The sequence below is a fragment of the Zea mays genome, chromosome 5 (genome assembly GCF_902167145.1).
Source record: "Zea mays cultivar B73 chromosome 5, Zm-B73-REFERENCE-NAM-5.0, whole genome shotgun sequence".
Lineage (NCBI taxonomy): Eukaryota > Viridiplantae > Streptophyta > Magnoliopsida > Poales > Poaceae > Zea > Zea mays.
In genome coordinates this window covers 146223454-146245741 of record NC_050100.1, presented here as the reverse complement: position 1 = coordinate 146245741, position 22288 = coordinate 146223454, and the positions used below count along the sequence as shown (strand labels likewise).

Here is a 22288-nt window from a genome sequence, read left to right as displayed (position 1 = left end):
TTGTTAACAGTCATTGCAAAGCTAAGCCGTACAGGAAACTGCTTTCTTTTGAACTGGAAAGGGAACATCTCTTCATCGGAGGGACACAGAGGTATACGCGGCAAGAAAATCCGTTTTCCAGCGTGCTGACCCAGTACAATTTCTGCGTCAATGCTATTTCTTTGGAAACCACGAATGACCAGTCTGGTGCCATTGCAAAGTCCATTCGCAGGGTCTATATTCCGAAGCAATATAATAGGGCATCCAATCTTGAGCTTCAAAACATGTGGTGGCAGCCCATTAGGCGTCAGTGTGTTTAGGAACTCAGGAGGGTAGTAGTTATGAGGATCATCCATGGCGCTATCGAAACTATGGTACAACATATGCTCCCCTTGAAAACGATCGATCATCTTAGCATTTATCATATCCACCCAGTCGTTCCGCGTTGACAGTATCGCCCTTGAAGTGATGTAGGTCGAATCAGACATATTTTCGTTGAGATTTGGGAAAACGAAGTCTATTAGGTTGTCAAGATCGTTGTCACTCCCACTATAAGGCACACATACCTCGTCAGGAAGACAGATGTCGCCGTCACTATTTGTGTCCTCAGTTCCACCGCCTACGCGCAGCAAATACTCCGCAAACCAAGGGTCATTTTTTGCCCTCATATTGCTAACAAGCTTTAAGTGGGACATGGACTCCCATAGGTAAGACATCCGTAGCGAAGAAGCGACCACTTGAGCCCTTGACCCTTTACGAACAACAGGCAAGACTTGTCTGAAATCCCCACCGAAGACAATGGTTTTACCACCGAATGGTAGTTCGGGCCGACCCATTATATCGCGCATGCTATTGTCCAGTGCCTCAACGGCTTGTCTCTTGGTCATAGAAGCCTCGTCCCAGATAATGAGAGATGCTTTCCGTAGCAACTCTGCGGTTCCACTCTGCTTCGTGAAGCTACATACAGCGCCATCGTCAATAGTGAGAGGTATTTTGAAGCGTGAATGGGCGGTTCTTCCTCCAGGCATTATGGAAGCCGCAACGCCAGATGTAGCTGTTGCCACTGCAATCTTGCCCTGGCTGCGTAGCGTCGCGAGCAGCACTCTATATAGATAAGTCTTCCCGGTGCCACCAGGTCCATCCACAAAGAACAATCCGCCCTTATCAGTGTCCACGGCAGATAGAATCTTATCATAGGCGACCCTCTGTTCCTCGTTAAGAGAGTCTTTGAGAGCCACATCTCCCACTGCTGGTTCGATACTTTCCTCCTCGTAGACCTCCCTAGCAGTACCAATAGCATCGTCATATGCGTCGATGATAGGAGGAAGAGGGAATGTCTTTATGTCCTTTCCCATTGACTGCAGCATGTTCCTAATGTCAATCAATACCATCTGCTCAACATGAGTTTTACCCTGACTCCTGTGTTGATAGTCCTCTGACATAACATCTAGGTGATTCTGCCAGAGTACCGCCACGTCGCTTGGCTCACAGTACACCAGTATTGTGGCAAAAAGTCGTCGCAGCGCCGATGGCATCTGGAAAAGAGCACGTTCAGTGAGACAGTCATCCAGTGTGTTGTCCGACTCAAGCAGTCCCCTTCTCTCTGCTGCCTCACGAAAAGTTGGTAGCGGGACACCATCTACTGTCCTTAGATCCACATAGGAGGTGGCACAAGTCACATGGTTTAGGAGAACACGGAGATAGTAGCGCTCCCCCTCAGCGGGATGAGCAGAGACTATTCTACCGACTTGTCCACCCGTATCACGCTTCCTCCGTTGCCATACTTTGCCCTTACCACTTTGCCAAGTGTACCACTCAGGGAAGTCACGATATAGGATGCCACGAGCCCCCTCATGTAGCCTATTCGCTTCAAAATATGCCGTGAGCATTGACCTATCAGCACCTGGACGGTTGACGACTCGCTCGACCATTTGTCGTTCGTGAAACGCCACCATGTGCATGTTTGGAAGATGGAGTTGCAATTGCATCACAGGTGGAGAGTTCTGACTAAGCTCAAAGCCGTATATCCTCCATAACGCTTCTGGAGGAGTCACCCACCTTGCATCTCTGTACTGCTTGATCTCATCTACATCATCATCTGCCTTGCTCGCATCTCTCATAACAACAGACGCACGATCATGGCCTTTGTATATGTACTTGAAAAGGTATTTAACAGCCTTGATGCTCCCGCACGCCTCAACATTGATGTGACAGTTGAAGAGACGAAGGAGGTAAGGGTTGTAAGGGACAACCCATCTATTGTCCAATTCGCACCCTCGAACCTTTTCCTTACGCCCATCATCACGACGTCTGTAAATCGGGTATGAGTCCTTCCCTTGCAAGGTTGTGTCACTGAAAGGCCGGGGGTAATGATTCTTGCATGATACATGGCCCTTAGTGCATGGGCAGTTAGGGTTTAACGACCCACACGGGCCATGCATCATATGCTTGATAACCATCTTTCGTAGTTCAGGGTACTTGTTGTGTGGGATCTCGGCTGAGATCAAAAGGTCATACTGCTCAGGGCACGTTAGCTTGTACTTCCTCTGCATGATGAGTAGAAAATGGGCATGTGGCAAACCCCGCTTTTGAAACTCCACGACATAGACGTAGGCCCGGACCTTACCGAGAATATCCTGTTTAGTCAGCCTATGCTTTAACTCCTGTAGCTTCGCATGAAAGACACGCACTACAAGATCGGGACGATCTTGTGGTGTTTGCCCAGGGAGAAGCTCTCTCCTTATCTCATCCCAGTTGGGGTTACATGTCATGGTAAGAAAGATGTCCGGTTTACCAAACTTCCGCACCAGAGCCATAGCATCCATATACCGACGTTTCATGTCACGAGGACCACCAATAAATGACATAGACAGCACAGTTCGCTTCCCAACCTTTTCTGCTCTGATATCTCCATCTAACATGCTATCCACCAAGCCCTGGTATAGGTCTGCCCTTAAACGATCCTGATTCTTACGTATGAAATCTAAACGAGAGCTCTCAATCTTGATGTACGTGTCGACAGCGAACTGCTGGAAAAGCCGCTTTCCATGAAGTATTGGATTAAATACCCCGGGACGAATCTGGAATTTGTAGCAGTAGTAGTCACGTACGGACACACATAAATGGGTAGGAGATTCTGCATACGCAAGGATTGAAAAGTGAGTGATGTTGAAAGAATAGTTAATAATGTGCAAAAATCGCAAAGTACAAAGAAACAACTAACCTGCATCTTCATCGTTTGAATTATTTGCCCTATGTGTCGCACGGTATGCATCCACTTCATCCATGGATACACCAACCTTTGGGATATTTGCATGCCATCCAAGTTCACCTTTAGGGAAGAACAGTGGATACGATAGTGCATCGTAGCATCCATGGTATGAGCGGATGCCGTGGCTTGACCTATCCTTCCCATGTAACATAACACTCTTGCTGAACTGGCCTCGCCGTTCGCTCCCCTCGATCCATACAGCGGCCACCTCCGAAGTGAGAGGCGTGTTATATGTCTTCTGGTTCAAAGTCTGGTCAAGGTTCAATGCGATATGATAGTCATCAAGGTTCTCAACATGGCCCATGCTCCTAAGGTGCTCGGAGTACGGGTTTCCATGGAGTATGCCAACTATCTGTTTAATAACATCTTTGTCTTTCTGAAGCTGTTCTTCACGACACTTACGGTACCGATGCTCGAGACTGGGATCGTCATCGTAAAAGTAAAGCTCTAGATGTTTATGCTCCGACCCACCTTCCTTACCGAATGACTTGATATTGTGGTACATCATGCCTTGTGCCCGGAACGTGTATATACCAGAATCTCGCACATTAGTTGTCATACTATCGAGGCAACAGTATAGGGAAGTGAAAGAGAAATGGCCATTAAAAAACCTAATGTTATCACGAAAGTGCTTAGCATCAGAGTCTGCACTATCCCACAACCTCCTGAGCTGGGGAGGGGTATCGAGTGGTGCTAGCTCAACCTTCCCACCACGACAGCAAAACCCAGGTGGCTCGTACTCAAACTTCTTCGCAGTGCAATAACCGCAGTCAGGAACAGGCTTCAGCATATGTGTTTCTTCAGGGAGGTTACTGTATACCTTGTCGTACGGGTCAGGCACATCAGTGCCAGTAGATTCATCCTGAGTACCATCGATTTCGATGTCCTCGTCAGTCTCCTCGTCTGATATTTTTTGGAAAACAACGACTAAGACATGTGTATTTATATAAGCCTTGGTATCATAATCATAATAAAAATTGACATAAGTACATTGGCCAGCGAATATGTATCCCTCGTCGTTGTCATCATCTTCTTCGAATATGACAGCCTCATCATCATCATCATCATCTGGATCGTGAAAATACGAGCCACGTAAAAGACAAAGGCATTAAGGGTGGGGAAAATATGTAATCTAATTAAAGATTTTTTACAATTACCATTGGAAATGACCGTTGGCTTCTCTTGTGTATGCTCCACCTCATTTCCTTGTTCGGTTATGCCTTCACTTCCATTTGTTGGCAAGGTAGCGGCTTGGCATGGAACGCTACATTGTGCTGATGGAAACACACGATTAGTCTGACTATATGGTATCGTCGTCGTGCAAGATCCATTTAAGATTGGATAGTAATTACCATTGTTGTTGGCGTCACCGATAGTATCCCCATTCAAAGTAGTCACGTTCCTTGCAATGGATGCTTGAAATTGTTTGTTTCGACGGGCTAAGATAGCTTGTCTTTCCCCACGCGGCACATGATGTTTATGTCTTATTGCTTCAGTAGACATATCGAATGAACCGACATCCTCGGTCTGTGTTTGAGCTGGTAGGAAAGGTGTCCTAATGAATTCAGGGATAACCCAGTCGCAGGTGGTAACTGTTGAAGGTTCCGTTGCAGGGTGCACAACCTCAGGGGTATATGTTGGGTCCTCCATGGCGATGGACGCAACATTCAGAGTGTCAGCCTGTAGCACTCTACGTTTTCTCATGTACTCTATCTTTGCCTCTTTTTGCTTTGGTGTCTGATTATACAACCTAAGGCGTTCAAGCCTATACTCCCTAACGCCGATACTCGGTTCCCCAATGACACCAACAGATTCATGCACACTGCCTAGAATATGGCATGTATAGGTTCAATTGCACGAAACCTGTTGTATTTTGCCTTATTTTAGTAAAGTGAACAGTCATGAACCTGGTGGCAGAAGGTCTGTCGTTGCGACATAGTCGTTTGACTGGAATGTCTCGTTCCGATGCAGCCAGTCGCTATCATCATCTGGATCCACATTTTCTTTTTTGTCGCCATCTACGAAATATGAATACAATTACTTTACAATAGTAGGTCTATGAACATACATATTTAATTTAAATTTGATGGGTTTCATCACCTCCTGAAACATCGGGCATCACATTTTGTCCCTTATTTCGTTGACGCATTTGACGACGCTTGTTATTGTACTCATTCCTTTGTTCAACCGACATTGTTGCACGCCTTTCTCTATCCCTTTGCCTCTTTCGTTCGATAGAATTACCAGCCAATGGAGTGTTTTTAATAGGACCTACCATAATCATCCTAGCATTAGCCAAATAAACAGTGGTACAAAAGGCAAAATTTGTGAGATCAATGGTGCTACAGTTAAATACGAACCTCTAGATGACTCAGACTTTAGGGGTAGTCCTTTGTTTCGTTGACGTGCTTCACGGCGCTTCCTATTTTTCTCATTCTTTTGTTCAATGGACATCGTGGCATATCTTTCTCTATCCCTTTGCCTCTTACGTTCATTAGCATCGTCTATTGGTCCAAGCGAGTTTGATCCTATTTGATCACCTACAATTCAACCTTTTGTATTAATGAACACATACTTATTAAGTTTCAATCATTAATTGACATGTGTGAACAAACTTTTACTTGTAACGCTTGTGTTTGAGATGTCTATTAATGGTGTGCGATCAGCATTATGCTCCATTAGATTCGTTTATGTTGGTTCTTCGTTTTCACATAAGGAAATCTGCTAGTTGAGAATGGGCAAGTTTAGATGGTGCTTACAGAGATTCTGGTGGAAAGGGAGATACGGCAGCAACCGTCCTATTTTGGTAAAGTGTAGATGGTGCCATTGATCTTTTATCGACAATATATTGATCAAAGCACCATTAAAACAACAATAAAATTATGAGAAGGATTAAGTAGCCCTATTATGGTAAATTGTAGATGGTGCCATTGATCTTTTATCGACAATATATTGATCATAGCACCATTAAAACAACAATAAAATTATGAGAAGGATTAAGTAGCTTTTCACAAATAACACAAGATACCACAAGATACCACAAGATATCTGGTTATCCTAGATTCATCATTAGAGACACCCAGAATTAAAAAAATGGAAACAAATCACTTCCAAACTGTAGATGTGCTATATACCTGTTTTGCTTGGTGGCTGGTGCATTGGAATTAGTAAGATGAGTCCATACTTTGTATTAGCGTGGATAACTTAATCCCTACTATTAAGTGTAAGTCACTAAACAATGTATCTTATTGGTACTACACGTAAAAAACTGGTGCATTTTAGATGTGACTGTACAAGTAAAAAACTGTAGATGTGCTTCTACAGTTGGGAATTGTAAAGTAGACTGCTTCCATTAAGTTTTGCCAAGGAAACTCAATTGATATCAACAAGCTGGGAACACTGCCGCTGAATTTAGAGGCTGGCCAAAATGGTTCCATAAAAAAGGTTACAAGTATTCCTGTGATGCCACATTCTGGGCACAAAGGGCAAGACAGGATTGGATGTTGTTGTTGCACTTCATCGAGTACTTGGCATTCTAAAAGGTAAAATCTGGAACTAATGGCTGCCTGCAGTCACCGGGTGTTTATACTGTTAAAATCTACAGACGCGAGGACACTTTCTGTTTGGCTGAACCAATGGCGGCCTCTACTGTTTAATTTAACAAAAACATTGGTTTAGCAAAAAATCTTATTGGAACTACACGTAAAAACTGGTGCATTTTAGATGTGATTGTACAGGTAAAAAACTATAGATGTGCTTCTACAGTTGGGAAGTGTTAAGTAGACTGCTTGTATTAAGTTTTGCCAAGGAAACTCAACTGATATCAACAAGCTGGGAACAATGCCGCTGAATTTAGAGGCTGGGCAAAATCCCTATCCCTACTCCCTACTACTAATTAAGAATGGAGTGTGGGCGCCTGGCGTGGCCATGCCCCCGCCTCCGTTTCTCTGTCATCCTGGCCCACTGCGAGCCCTTTCTCGTCATGCTGGCCCACTACAAGCAGAGAGAATCTCTGCCATGCTGGTCCACTACGAGAGAAGCGTCATCAGCTCGTACACACAGCTCCACCGCTCCACCGCACACAGCTCCACCGCACCTCTGCACACTGCCGGCCCCACTCCTGCCCCATCTCGCCTCCACCGCACATCTCCACAACACAGGCCGGCGGCCGCAGAAACCTCGCCTCATATGTTGTTGTTTAGGGGATATCAGCTGCTGGTTTGCTTCTGTTCTTTTGGTTGGTTGCTTCAAGCTCGTGCAAACTATCCTTTCGTATCAAGAGTTAACAAACTTGTAAAGTTAGTATTTTCTGTTTTTGTTCCATGTATGTATTACACAATCGTGTAAAGTTTAATTTATGTGCTTCTTATTTTTTCAAAACATTATATTAGCCGGTTAGGTTCTAGAATACATAATATATTGTAGCCTTGTAGGACTTGTAGGAAAATACTACTTACATAAACCCACCGGTGTAAGAGATCTAACTATAATCGACTAAGTTAAGTCTGCTAGGTAAAAACAAACTTATCAGTTTTTTATTTTGATGCGTGCACAAAACCAGTTTATACCCTGACTGTTGTCTCAAAATTATTATAAATCTGCGCCTCCAATAATTACATAAATTTATTTGCTGCTGTTTTTTTTATTTTACTTGTACAAACACTTTCCAACTGAATCCGAGATCAAATCTAACTTTTAATGGTGAATCTAGGATAACCAGATTGTACTAAACTTAGTTCCAATAAGATTTTTTTTGAAAGCAGAACTTCAATTTAATCGAACCCAGAACTACATCTGAAACCCAAATGAACACAAACCACTGTAAATCTGCGCCTCCAATAATTACATAAATTTATTTCCTGTTGTTGTTTTATTTTACTTGTACAAACACTTCCCAACTGAACCTCAGATCAAATCTAACTTTTAATGGTGAATCTAGGATAACCAGATTGTACTAAACTTAGTTCCAATAAGATATTTTTTGAAAGCAGAACTTCAATTTAATCAAACCCCGAACTACATCTGAAATCCAAATGAACACAAACCACTGTAAATCTGCGCCTCCAATAATTACATAAATTTTATTTGCTGCTGTTTTTTATTTTACTTGTACAAACACTTCCCAACGGAACCCCAGATCAAATCTAACTTTTAATGGTGAATCTAGGATAACCAGATTGTGCTAAACTTAGTTCCAATAAGTTTTTTTAAAGCAGAAATTCAATTTAATCGAACCCAGGACGACATCTGAAATCCAAATGAACACAAACCATTGTAAATCTGCGCCTCCAATAATTACATAAATTTATGTGCTGCTGTTTTTTTATTTTACTTGTACAAACACTTCTCAACTGAACCCCAGATTTGCAAGTACCAGTTCTACCTTGACATGCTGAACAAGGGCTGTCGTGGTGGTATGTCTGCCTAAACTAAGTAAGCTTGCCTTTATTAGGATTATTCATACTTTGTAATCGGGCACTTTAATGTACTCCGGAGAAGCAAGGAGAATGTTTTCGAGTGATTAGTGTATTAGTTGGGATGGAAAGTGTGCATGTCGATCCCACCATCTAGGCTAGAGTCATCTTTGGGCTCAATTGGGTGATTTTTTTCTTACCAATGCAGAGCCTTTTTCTCTGATGGATATGCTGTGGAAGAGCAGGTCAAAAAGAGAGTAGAGAATAAGGCAAGAATCTTCGAGCAAAATGCTATCTACATGTGTTGCTTGGTGGCTGGTGCATTGGAATTAGTAAGATGAATCCATTCTTTATATTAGCGTGGATAACTTGATAGCTGAACATAGTATATACTTGTCTCTCACTCCATAATTAATTGAAGCAACATGTGCTGGTTACAAGTATTATCCTTGCCCCAAGGTCCTTATAGTTCTGTTATTCGCCCAGCAGAAGAACATGATTTATTCACACATTTGTTATCAGCTACCTGCTTATCGCTTTTACTAAATTTCTAAACACTTTGGATACTATTATGTTGTGATGTGGTCAAAAGTATTACTTTATTGTTGTGCAGTAAATTGAATAGGAGGTTTGTGGTTTGTGCTTGGCCTGAAAGGTCATGCCACTCTAGTTGATTCCTTGCAATTTAGCAGAGCGAAATATTTTTGGTGTATATTTTTTTCACGAGTGCAATTGTGATTGATTATATCGTTTTTGTTTGGCTAAACCAATGGCTGCTTTATACAAAAGTTGCTAGATGTTATATTACATAAACGTTGGTTTATGTAAGTTGTTTTTTCCTACAAGTCCACAATATACCATGGTCTGCAACCTAACAGGCTAATAGTGATACATGAAAAGTTAAAGAATACAACACCAGTGTATTTCTACATCGTTAAGAAAGCAAAGCAGAACTAAACACACTATGAACTAATACATAAACACAGATTAGCAACAACTCGGGGAAAAAAAGTGTACCAGCAGGAACCGCTAGCACATAAGAAAATTGTATATCTAGGTTTGAACAGGCAAGAACATGGTTATGCATAATCATGAACTGCTAGAGAAGCTAGTGAAATTTATACCTCTGAACAGGGGCAAATGAGGAGTAGGCTCCTGCTTGGACCCTCCTAAGTCAGCTGAACCAAAAAGAGAAGAACCAAACTGAGAATCTACTGAACATGAAGATGTTGGCACACACATGAAAATGAAGGACCAGCGCTGACTCACCTGGACGTGGGTGGGCGCGACATTTGGGGGATAGTTGTTGTGATTGCGGTACCGAGATCGTGCTTTCCAAATCGGCGACGTAGATTGTGCGATTTCCAAATCAGCGACGCCATAGCCAAATCGGGCGCCATTGCCGTGGCTTCCAAATTTGTGGGTGCATTTCCAAATTTGTGGGCCAAGCCGAGCGCGGAGGGGAAGGAGAGACAGGGTCCTGGCGGGTCGGGCGGTTGCACGAAGGGGAAGCCGAGGCGCTGGCACGGCGGATCGTGCGAGGCGGGGGCATGACGGATCGTGCGAGGTGGTTGCATGGCAGTTCGTGTGGCTGCGCGGAGTGTCCAAATTTGTGGGCGCATTTCCTCGGCTCGGCTTGGTTGTTTGAGCGCGGAGGGGAAGGAGAGGCAGGTCCTGGCGGGTCGGGCGGCTGTGGATCTGCGCATAGGGTTAGCCGAGGCGGGGACATGGCTGTTTTGCGGAGGGGAAGGCGGCGGGTCGGGCGGCTGAACGGAGGAGAAGCCGAGACGCTGGCATGGCGGATCCTGCGAGGCGAAGGCATGGCGGATGGTGCGAGGTAGGGGCATGGCGGTTGCTGTGGTTGCGCGGAGGGGAAGACCATGGCGGTTGCGCAGAGGACGGAGGGGAAGACCGAGGGGCATGGCGGTTGCTGGTTGCGTGGAGGGGAAGACCATGGCCATTGCTATGGTTGCGCGGAGGCCGGAGGGGAAGACCGAGGCGGGTCCACATGGCAGACGCGTAGGGGAGGCGACGCGGGGGCATGGCATCGCCAGGCGCCCACTCTCGAAGCTTAATTAGTAGTAGGATTTGTTTGCAATTCATATCTAAAGATCAGCATTCATTAAACACTTCCATGTACTACTAATATCTCTTTTCAAAGTTTTTTTTGAACTAGTATTAAAAGGAAAAGAGATAATAAGCTAAAGAAGGAAGTCTCCACAAATGATGAAAAGAAGAATACTACGATGACACCACCACAAATAGTAAGATCTTTAAAATCGGTATAACAAATGGTACACTCTACTTGGTGGTAAGTATTCTTAACAATAAGTTAATTCATTGCAAATTTATCATGCCTTGACTGTGATATATAATGTACTCCTCATGAGACTCTTAACTGAATTGAAAGTGCATGTGGCAAGTCATTCAAATACTTGATGCACATATCTACTGGGAGAACATTATATATCTTGTGTCGTAGATGAAACTAGCCTAGAGGGGGGTGAATAGGCTACACCTGAAATTTTTCACTAAAAAACTTCAAGATAGGTCAAATTAAAGTTGCACTGGTGCAAACCGGTTCAGTTGATTTTGTTTACAACTGAACAAGTTTGAACCTGCTCAACTTAGATTAAATAATCAGTTAAACAAATATTACGAAGTAGTGAAAGATATTGCTAATGACTTGCCCTACAGAAAATCCACTCAAATAGATGAATATAAACCAACCAACAATTTAAGGCACATAACAAGAATGCACAAGAACACGCGATTTAACCCGAGGTTCGGCAACCACCACAAAGGTGTCCTACTCCTCGTTGAGGAACCCACAAAGGGCCGGGTCTTTTGCAACCCTAATCCTCCACAAGCCGACCACAAAGGTCAAGGCAATCTCTTCTCAAATTTGCTCAAAGAGCGGGTAATACAAACTTCTTGGGGTTGTCCACAAATTTGGAGACTCCCAAGCAACCTCTAACCATCAAGGAACACAAGGCTCCAAGAGTAACAAATCCGCACAAGGTTAAGTTTGCAATGAGCTCAAGAACAAAGAGAATGGGAGAATCAAGATGAAATTGACAGCGCGTTAGATCAACTTCACCTCACACCAAGGATCCTTCAAGCAATTGAAGGAGATGCGATTTCGGGTGTGAGATGTGAACTGAATGCCTTTGTTTGGGGTTTGGTCAGCTGAGAAATCGTGGAGAGAGCAGAAGTAATGAAGAGAGAGAGTGTGGAGGGGGGTATTTAAAGGATCCCCTAAAAGCTGGCAGCCGTTGGGAGAAAAGAGCCAAAAACCTGTTGAACCGGTTTCCACCAGGAAGATCTCGGTTCACTGATCTACTCAGCCGGATTCAAAACCGGTTGAGCCGGGAAAAATTCCAGTTGAACTGGTTTCACAAAAATATCTGCAACGATTTTTCTGACAGCTCTGACCGTCAGACAGGTCAGAGCAGGGGTGGCAAAGAAACAGTCCAGAAACCGGTTGAACCGGTTTCAGGTCCGGTTGAACCGGTTTCAAAGGCTGAAGAGCAAGTTTTGAACATTTTGAAGTGAATCAAAGGTGGAACTCTTGTGGGAAGTAAAAGTGGTTTTTCACAAAGGTATTCATGATCTAGAAAAGTGTTCTCTAAGATGATTTTGAAGGATTTTGAACTTAGCTCATTGCATAACTTACTTAACCATTGCAGATCCCTCTTAATTGAACGACGATTCCTATAACTCAAGAATTATAAAATGAACACTACCATTGTTTCCAAGCACTTGGAGCACACCATATGATGTAGATTTTAAATCCGCTGTGCTTTACATTTTTATGCTCATAAGATATGTGCTTCTCCTGTCTATAGAATAACTGTGTACATGCTAGGAGCAAACTTGTTAGAATCTCTGTTTGTTTTGTCATTCAATCACCAAAACTCTCAATTAGGGTTGATTGCACTTACAATCTCCTCCTTTTTGGTGATTGATGCCAAAACAAACTAGAGTAGAGATAAAAATTAAAAAGTAAGAACACTGGCGAGATACAAGTACTTGTGTATGTGCAACTCCCCCTAAATATGTGCATGAGTTTTGTGATATTAATATTGACTTGATATGTCAATTTGCAACATATTTGGAGAGAGTGAACAACCAACACAATACACAAAAACTGAGGGATGCAACAAAATTATATAGGATGTGATGATAAAAAGAATAGTGTTACACAAACAAGTCCATCATTGCATAGCTATTACAATAAGATCATCACATCACATCATTAAAAAGTTTGTGGCTCTAAGCCATCACCACATGCATCACAAGTCAGACGAATAATAATTATTACAAACCAGGTGTTCATTACATAAATTAAAGGTGCTGCCAAGATGAGAATCCTTCTCCCCCTTTTTGGCAACAAGAACCAAAAAAGGAGAGAGCCACCAAGCCATAGATCACCACTGAGGAGGATGATGCGGATCAAAGAATTGATGCGCCATGTGAGTTGCAAAGTGTTCTTCCCCAGAATGAGCTGGGGGAGGATAGCCTCCTGAAGGATCCTGGGGTGGAGGATGAGAAGAGGATTGACCTGGATCCCCCTGGTGGGGAGGCGGGGCAAACTGCTCACGATCATCAAAGCATTCTTCATCTTCTTCTTCATCTTCTGGAGACATGAAAGGCACCCCATATGCCTGCTGGTGCCACTCATTGATTTCTGGAGGAGGAGGATGGAGAGGCACATCAGGCGAACGGGGAGCAAATGGCATACCCATAGAGGAAGCTTGACGACGAAGATTATCGTCAGTCTCCCGCTGTCGCCGAGCCAGCTCATGTACATCTAAAGATATATTTTCTGCACATGGAAAAGAATGTTGTAATGCCATGGGCCAGACGAGCACCCATCCCACGACCACGACCTCGACCACGACCACGTGGTGTGGGGGATCCGCGACCAGGAGATGGACACAAGGGTCTGGCAGCAGCAGGTCCACGAGAGCTAGAGTGCGCTTTCCTCAGACGCCCTGCTGGATTGTTTGGATCAATCCAGAAGGGGGTGTAAGATAGATGTCTTGTGCCTTTCTCATAGCGAAATTGAGTGACCACTTCAATCATCTTCATGATGAAGGGGGCGTGAAGACATCCCTTAAGGGGAAGCAGGCAGCATGAATAACTTCTTGCCAAATCATGTCAAAAACGTTGATGCTTTCCGAGCTATTGGGCTTCATAAACGAGAGCAAGACTTTGCTCTCTCCTAGGATGTTCATCTGATTACCCCCTTTGGGAATGAGGGTCATTCTGCATAGAGAATTAATATATCTATAAAACTTATGCAGATTTGTGGACTCCCAAAATTTACCAGTCTCAGATATATGAAGATCTCGGGCTTCATCCTTGGTGGGTTGCCGAAAGTCATGAATTTTGATCTTGTCCCCAGAAATGTCTTCATCAGAGAATCCAAGAATGTGAGCAAACCTCCGGTAGCTCACCTTGTACCAGCTACCTTCGATATAGAAATTTAGATAAGGAAAGTTATAGGGACTTTCCTCATCGGCCAGCTTGATCCAAAGAGTGGAATAGAACCGAGCAATGACCTCATCATTCCAATCATATTGGAATGTCATAATGTTCTTCATTTTCTTCCTCTCACAGGCTCTCAAAGCCTGTGTCATCTCTGGATCTCCAATAGCTTCACATCCTTCCCAGTTGATGTATCTCTGATGCAGAATAGGCTGATGCTTCTTGGGAAGAATCACAGAGTTATAAAAATCAACATGCTGAAGGGTCTAGAACCGATTACCATCGATCCTAGCATCACGAATACACAAAGTAGGGTTTTGGAATCGGATGTCCTAGAGAAGAGCGGACCCTCCGCTGGCAGTAAAATCTGTGATAGGCTCATTTGCAGATCGACGAGCCTCCGCCCGGTGGAGAACCAACCCTCGGATAATGGGAGTGTTGGCAGAGGGGAGGTCAATCTCATCATCCTTGCCACCATCATCATCACTTGTTGGCTCCCATGCCTGTGGATTTGCCACGGGTCGAGACCGACCAGAAGGATTCCGGGCCGTCCGACCGCGAGCTCCATGAGACCTAGAGGCCTCACCACCCTGCATTACTTTTCCGGATCCTCGCCCGTGCTTGGATCTGGAACGCGGGGGAGTTTCTTCATGAATTTCTTGATCATCATCAGAGTCGGATTCAACAACTGATGGGTTCCTCTGACGCACCATCCTTAAGATAAAAAGTAGAACCTATGGTGAGCGAGGAGATCGATGTTCAAGGATTTTAACAAACACGTTTGAGTAAAGACGCGTATGATATTGAACATGCACTTCAACCGTTCACGCGAACGGTTCAACTACAACGAACAATACCAAACTACTAAACTCAAACAATGTTCGAGACAAAAGAAGATAGTTTAAGTGTTGCAAGCACCTAAACTAAGAAGTATCCTTGAAACGATACACTAGATAATCAAGAACGGGTGAGATCGAGTAAAAACATGAGGAAATAAGGTAATACCTCGATCTGAAGATTGAACCATAGAAATCCCACCGAAAGTGAGGGAGTTGATGGAGGAACCCGAGAGGAACAAATCTCCAACAAACTCCCAAGGATTTGATAGCACAAATGGGCTTTGGAGAGTGGTGAGAGTGTGAAGGAGAGAGAGGAGAAGTGTAGGCGACGACGGTTGGAAGAAATGAACGGGTAAGAAGTGAAAGGAGGAAGGGGAGGAGAAAAAGGAGGCGGCGTCGGCTGGTCAGCGGACCAAAACTGGTTCAACCGGTTATAAAACCGGTTCAACCGGTTTTGCGTCAGTGTGAACAGTTAAAGTGCACAGAAAAAGATGCTGACTGCGCGGAATTCCTACCAGACTGATAGTGTAGTCTGCGAGACTGACAGCGCAGACTGCGGGGCTGACTGACAGCACGGACGCAGAGGCGGCAAAAACCGGTTCAACCGGTTTCCACCAGGAGAAAACTGGTTGAGTGGCCTACTCAGGCGATTTACTCAACCTATTTTGAGATATTGGCCGGTAAGGCTTTAACAACACTTAACATATATGACATGAGTAATTTTAATAATAAAAACAGTATTTCTCATGACATTTTGTGCATACAACAATTTTATATCCATCAATCATGTGTTCAAATTTTAGTTTTATGACACGTTTCGAGAATCCAAGATGTTTAGTTCACTCCTAAGAAAACAAAACCTAGTCTCATCAAGGGGTTTTGTGAAGATATCAGTTAGTTGATTTTCGGTGCTCACATGAAACAATTCGATATCTCCTTTGGCTTCATGGTCTCTCAAGAAATGATGTCTAATGTCAATGTGTTTGGTTCTAGAGTGTTGCATAGGATTGTTTGCAAGTTTTATGGCACTCTCATTATCACACAGTAGTGGAATCTTATTAAACTCACAACCAAAATCTCTAAGGGTTTGCTCCATCCATAACAACTATGCACAACATGCCCCAGCTGCTATGTACTCAGCTTCTGCAGTGGAAAGTGCAACACAATTTTGTTTCTTGGAACTCCATGACATTAAGGACCGCCCAAGGAATTGGCAAGTCCCAGTAGTGCTTTTTCGATCTACTTTGCAACCGACATAATCTGAGTCAGAGTAGCCAAGTAAATCGAAAAGGGAGCCTTTAGGATACCATAATCCTAGGTTTTGGGTGTGGACTAAGTATCTTAGGATTCTCTTAACGGCAACAAGATGGCAATCTTTAGGATTTGCTTGAAAACGTGCACACATGCAAACACTTAACATGATGTCAGGTCTAGATGCACATAAGTAAAGCAGTGACCCTATCATTGATCTATATAACTTTTGATCTACCGGTTTACCTTCTTCATTTAGGTCGAGATGTCCATTTGATGACATTGGAGTCTTGGCGTGCTTTGCCTTTTCCATGCCAAATTTCTTGAGCATATCTTGTGTATATTTGGTTTGGCATAGAAAGGTACCTTCCTTGAGTTGTTTGACTTGAAATCCCATGAATTATTTGAGCTCGCCCATCATAGACATCTCAAACCTGTTCGTCATTACTTTGCTAAATTATTCACAAAACTTTTCATTAGTACTACCAAATATAATGTCATCGACATATATTTGGCACACAAATAACTCATTGTCAACTTTGCGAGTAAATAATGTAGAGTCCGCTTTTCCTATTGTAAATCCATTCTTAACTAAAAAATCTTTAAGACAATCATACCAAGCTCTAGGGGCTTGTTTAAGCCTGTAGAGCGCCTTGTGAAGTAGATAGACGTGGTTTGGCTTCCTTGTGTTGGGGACTTGTCCTTAAATGCTATGAATTAAGAACAAGGCAACACAGAAATTGTTAAACGTTAAAGTCCTTCGTCCTTTGAAGCATTATTTCCCTTGGGATACAATGAGTTTCGGACGAAGGTTATGAATGACATACTGTTGGAGACTTGTTCTCAAATTCTAAGAGTTAAGAACAAGGCAACATAAAAAGTGTTAAATGTTAGGGTCCTTCGTCCTTCGAAGCATTATATCCCCTCGGGAAATAATGAGTCTCGGACGAAGGTCATGAGAGACATACCTTCGTAAACATGACAAGTAATGACGAAGGACTCACATAAAGCATGAAATATGATATAAGCATCACCAAAGAATCATTTCTATTTTATTAACATGGAAAAACAGAAATGATCCCAAATTACAAATGTACCTTCGGTCCTGAGAGAAGGTGGAGAGTACAAGCGTGACGTCAAAAGCAAAATGACAAGTCCGCGTGAACAGTACGGGAGTACTGTTCATCTATTTATAGACGCGGGACGCAGCCCTCGTAAAATTACATCCATGTCCATTACATTTGTTAACGGTTTATGGAAATCTATTGAGGACCCCGAAGTCTTTTTATCTTTAAGTCGGTTCCCCCTTGTGCTATCGCGCCGAAGCTTCCCTGCGTACAGCTTCGGCTGCCTTCAACCTTCGCCTGGCTCAGCCTTCGTCCTGGTCGTGCTCCATATCCATAATTCTGAATCCGAAAATACCTGTTCATATAATTCACTTGGAAAGCATTGTCAAATCATGTTTTTGAGGACCTTCGGAGGACGAAGGCCCCCAACACATACCTTCATCAGTACAACAAATAATGAAGAAGGATTCACATAAAGTATGAGAAATAACATAAACACTTAAATATTATTATTAGCTCATTTCTATTTTATTATTATAGAAAAATAGAAATGATAACAAATTACAATTGTACCTTTGGCTTGAAAGAAAGCAAAAGTACAAGCGTGACGCAAAAGCAAATGGCCAGTCAGCGTGAACAGTACGGGAGTACTGTTCACCTATTTATAGGCACGGGTCGCAGCCCATGTAAAATTACATCCAGGCTCTTTGCATTTGATAATAACTCTATAGTAATTTATCGGGGTCTAGATAGTCTTTTCCTCTTTAAGTCGGTTTCCTCTTTTCTGCCAACATGCCGAAGCTTCCTTGCGCACAGCTTCGGCTCTGTTCCATCCTTCGTTCTCCTTGTGTTTCTTCATACAGCGATTTTGACATGTCTAAAGGGTCCATGTCCGAAGGTACCTGTTCATGTATTACACTCCAGAAACATTGTCAAATCACGTTTTTGAGGACCTTCGAAAGCCGAAGGCCCCCAACAGTAGCCCTCGCAATATTAATTTGTTAGGATAATAAATTCAGATTGAGAAATGGACGAAGGCCCTAAGCCGAAGGTCCAAAAAAACACCTTCGTCTTGCTAGAATAGCAACAGTCAATGGCAAGCGGGACCCTCCCACTTGTAATGCCCTGGGTGTATAAATATGTTACTACCGCGAGCTTATTTGGCACGCCTTCTTGCCATTTGCTTTGCCTGCTCAAACAGCTCTTTGCCCACAAACACTTGACCAGCTTTCTAGATTTTTAGCTTCGGCCCTAAGAGCACATTTTCAGCATTTTCGAAGGGATGTCTCAGGAAAAGAAAGTTGTTGCCGAAATGAAACTGAGCCTTTCTGAGGAGAAGAATCTGGGCTTTATTGAATCGATAGCAAATACAAATACAGAGAAGATTACTAGGGAGATTTTAGAAGGTTTATCTGAAGACACTGGTGATAGTGATAGTTATGATGTGGAAAGTGGTGGAGAAGACTCCGAAGATCGACCCTGGCGACCAAGTCATGCAGTTTTTGGAAAATCAACTATTAAACAGAGTCATCTCGATAATATGAGGGGAAGATATTTTCGGGACATGTTTACTGTAAGGGCTGATGATGGAGAGAGGACTGTGCCTACTCCTGAAGAGAATGAAGTTGTGATCTTCCGAAGCTTTTTTAAAGCTGGGCTTCGATTTCCATTAAGCAAATTTGTGGTTGAGGTTTTAAAGATCTATCAAGTCTACCTTCATCGAATTACGCCCGAAGCAATCATAAGAATGGGAATCTTCGTCTGGGCCGTGAGGAGCCAGGGCTTGGAGCCAAATGCAAAAAGCTTTTGCAATATACATGAGCTAGTATATGAGACAAAACCCTAGGGTAAAGAGCAATATCATAACAATTTTGGCTGTTATAGCTTCGGTGCTCGCTCTGGGTCAAGCTGTCCCGTGCCGACTTTTCGGAAGCAATGGCCCGAGGACTGGATGAAGGAATGGTTCTATGTGAAAAATGATTTGAAGGCACGAGAAGATATTAAAGATATCATCATGCGCCCTATCTGGCAGCGCTTCGGACTCCGGAAACCGAAGGTGAATGTTGTCGAGGCAGTCGAAGAATGCCAGAGGGCCTTTGGCGTAGTCTGCTCTTTCATCGGAACGAGGGATTTAGTCCAAGAGCACATAGCCTTCAGAGTTTGGCCACTTGTAGAAAAGTGGGAAATGCCAAAAGAAACTATCACCAAGCCTGACGAAGGTGGGCTGATTAGGATGAAGTTCACCTTCAGATACGAGGGTAAATTTGTCGAGCCAGATGATGATTGGCTGAAATGTATTGAAGCTACAAGCGATGAAATGCTTGGGCCATACTCAAAGGTAGAAGATACTGCGTTATCTGCGGCCTTCGAAGGCCGAAAGAAGAAAAGATTCAACCGAGTTTTTGATGCTATTGGGTTTGTGTACCCTGACTACCGCTACCCTCTACGGGGGCGAAAGAGAAAAGAAGCAACTTTTGGGAAAGACGATGCTTCAGCTGCTCCAAGCGAGCCTGTGCTGAAGAGGAAAAGGGTAAAAGTCCTTACTCACCGACCACGCTTTATTGAACCGGCCATAGTGCCCGAGTTTGTCGGCGAGGCTTCTTCGGCTACTGAAGCCAAAAAACCTATACCTGCGCAGAAAACTAAAGAGTTGACTGCAATACCGAAGGCTAAAAGAATTAAAGAGCCGAAAGCTGAAGGGACAAAAATATCAGAAATTTTAAGCCCTTCGGCAGAAGTTGGAGTGCCACAAACTCAGAAAGGTCCAGCGGTGACCCCCAAAAGAAAAAAAATGGTTAACGTTCTGGATGTACTGGAGACAATAAAGTCTTCCAGCACTACTCCGAAGAAAATTGCCGAAACTCCCGAAGTGCAAATTGAAGCCTTTGGTGCCGAAGCTACAAAGCACCAAGCTGAGACTGAAGCTGGGCCTTCAGAGCCCGCCAAGGTGAAATCCTTGGAAACCAAAGAAACAGAAGTAGCAGAACAAATTTTGGCTGAAGAAACTGGCACTGTCGCCCCCGAAGAATTTTCTGAAGCTTTCAATTATATTTTACGACATGCTTCGGGGAAAAAGTTGACTGAAAAAGAAAAGCAAGAGGCTCAGTTCTATGCCCAAAAATTGAAATATCCAAAGGGGGCGTTGATTTTCAACGGCAGCGGAGAAGAAGACTTCTTGTATTGTCTCCCAGACAGCAAGGAGATCTTTGTCTGCCGGGAGATGGCAAGAAGCTTCGGATTCCCAGCACTAGAAGACGGGCTCTCAGTGTTGTCAAAAGATGAATTGGCCGACAGCTTGGCGTACAACAGCTTAAAGGTGAGAAAATAAACTTTTTGTATGCTTAAAAATTCGTGTGCTTATTTTTTAATACCACATTCCTTTTACAGGGCCTTATTCTTAGCAATGCCCTCAGAGCGCTGAAGACGAGGGATGTACCATGGTGTTGAATAACCTTCGTTCCGAAGTGATTGAGCTAAGGAACGAAGGTCTTGAGAAAGATAAAATATTAAACTCATTGCTTAATAAAATAAAAGAAGACGAAGCTACTTCCAAGGCCCAAGCTGAAGTCCAGAAGTGCGAAATTGAAGATCTTCAGAAACAACTGGCTGAAGCGAAACTAAAGTGTGCAATTGCCGAAGCTGACCGAGACGCCAGCGATTATTGGAAAAATCATTGGGAGAAAACAACTGTAGAAATTCGGTCTTCAAAAGAAAGATGTTATGAAAAATCCATGAAATGTGTGGAAACAATTAAGACTAGTTTCGCCAGCGTCGGCGCATATTCGAATGAAGGCAATTTTGTAATGGGAGATCCCGAAGGTCCAATTGACTGGATCAACGGCGAGGCCGAAGCTTTTGAAGAAATTTTGAGTGGCCGTGGGGACATATGCACCTTCTCGGGTGCTAGGGGGATAGCCGCTATCTTGGAGAGGAGAGGCTGCGAACATGTGAAATCCTTGGCGCAGACCGAGGCTGCCTTATGCATTGAAGGTATAAAAGACCCCTCAGCCGAAGCAAGCTTGGTTGGTGGAAATTTTTTCACCGACATCTGGGAAAATGACGGTCAGGAGATGGCTCAAGAAATTATAAGGAAAAGTGAAAAAGGTATTCACGATGCTAGAAAAGTAGCAGAGGCCGCTGAGAAAAGTGCGGATCTTGAGAGGCGAATAGGTATTAATTAATAGCTTTTGACTTTATGTTCTAATTTTATGACTTCGAACTTATTTATGGTTTGCATCACAGCCGCACTATCTCCTCCCCCAGAGCCCGCCGAGCCATTGGCGGACCCCAAAGCAAAGGAGGATGATGAAATTATAAAAATGGCTGAAGCTATTATGGATAAAGTTGTTGATCAACTATTAAACGAAGCTGCCAAAGTAGTTTTAAAAGAAGATTAGCTGTTATTGTGAAGACATTTGAAATGTAATATTTTGCTGGACAATGTGTGTAATATTTTATAATTTTAAATGTAATATATGAGCTGTTTATAATTCAACTATTTACATACATACCGTTTTTGTGCCTTCGGCGAAAAAACACCTTCCCTTCTTTTCATGCTTCGTGAAGAATATCCATATTCCGTAAAAATATACAGTTTCCGAAAAAACATTATGCTTTGTGAACAATGGATCTCCTTTTCATATCAAAGTGACGAAGCTGTATTTCTTGAAAACTTATTTTGTGCCTTGGCACTTCTTCGAAACGATCTTCGAAGCTCAATATTGTAGGTCAACATTGTCTACCTTTCCGAAGGTCAACATTCCATCCCCTTCTTGTGCCATTGATGCAATATGATGTATGATGCTATGCTATGCACATGATGTAATGATGTAATGACATGCAAAATGATATTTGCGCCGAAGGCCCACACACATTCCCCAGTGGAGCACACAATCTTTTTGCCGTTCATTTTTCGGTGGTATCAGCGTTGACTTTTCGCTGTAAGCCTCCCTTAGGAGCTTCTTCGCCTTTTAT

General features: G+C 43.3%; 1 protein-coding gene across 2 annotated transcripts; it reads right to left on the bottom strand.

Moving 5' to 3' along the window:
* Positions 1-3104: 3104 nt before the first annotated feature.
* On the bottom strand, positions 3105-10732 carry LOC103628521 (uncharacterized). Of its 2 annotated transcripts, XM_020538481.3 has the most exons (9): positions 9934-10732; positions 9789-9842; positions 5611-5790; positions 5351-5521; positions 5158-5268; positions 4603-5076; positions 4408-4524; positions 4241-4318; positions 3105-4153 (listed from the first exon to the last, which is right to left on the bottom strand). In XM_020538481.3, exons 3-9 carry the CDS (start codon positions 5702-5704, stop codon positions 3198-3200), a joined length of 2001 nt encoding a protein of 666 aa, XP_020394070.1. In that variant the 5' UTR covers positions 5705-5790; positions 9789-9842; positions 9934-10732; the 3' UTR covers positions 3105-3197. The 2 variants fall into 2 exon arrangements, with proteins under 2 accessions (XP_020394070.1, XP_020394069.1); XM_020538480.3 differs by having other exon boundaries at positions 3105-4318.
* Between the last annotated feature and the right edge of the window lie 11556 nt (positions 10733-22288).

Bases quoted from the DNA above. Each gene is read 5' to 3' on its own strand.
- LOC103628521 (XM_020538480.3), bottom strand. From the start codon at position 5,704: ATGTCCATTGAACAAAAGAATGAGAAAAATAGGAAGCGCCGTGAAGCA. The intron at 5,522-5,610 runs GTTCGTATTTAA...TGATTATGGTAG, and splicing joins AAAGTCTGAGTCATCTAGAG to GTCCTATTAAAAACACTCCA. The intron at 4,319-4,407 runs GTAATTGTAAAA...TTCACGATCCAG, and splicing joins GCCAACGGTCATTTCCAATG to ATGATGATGATGATGATGAG.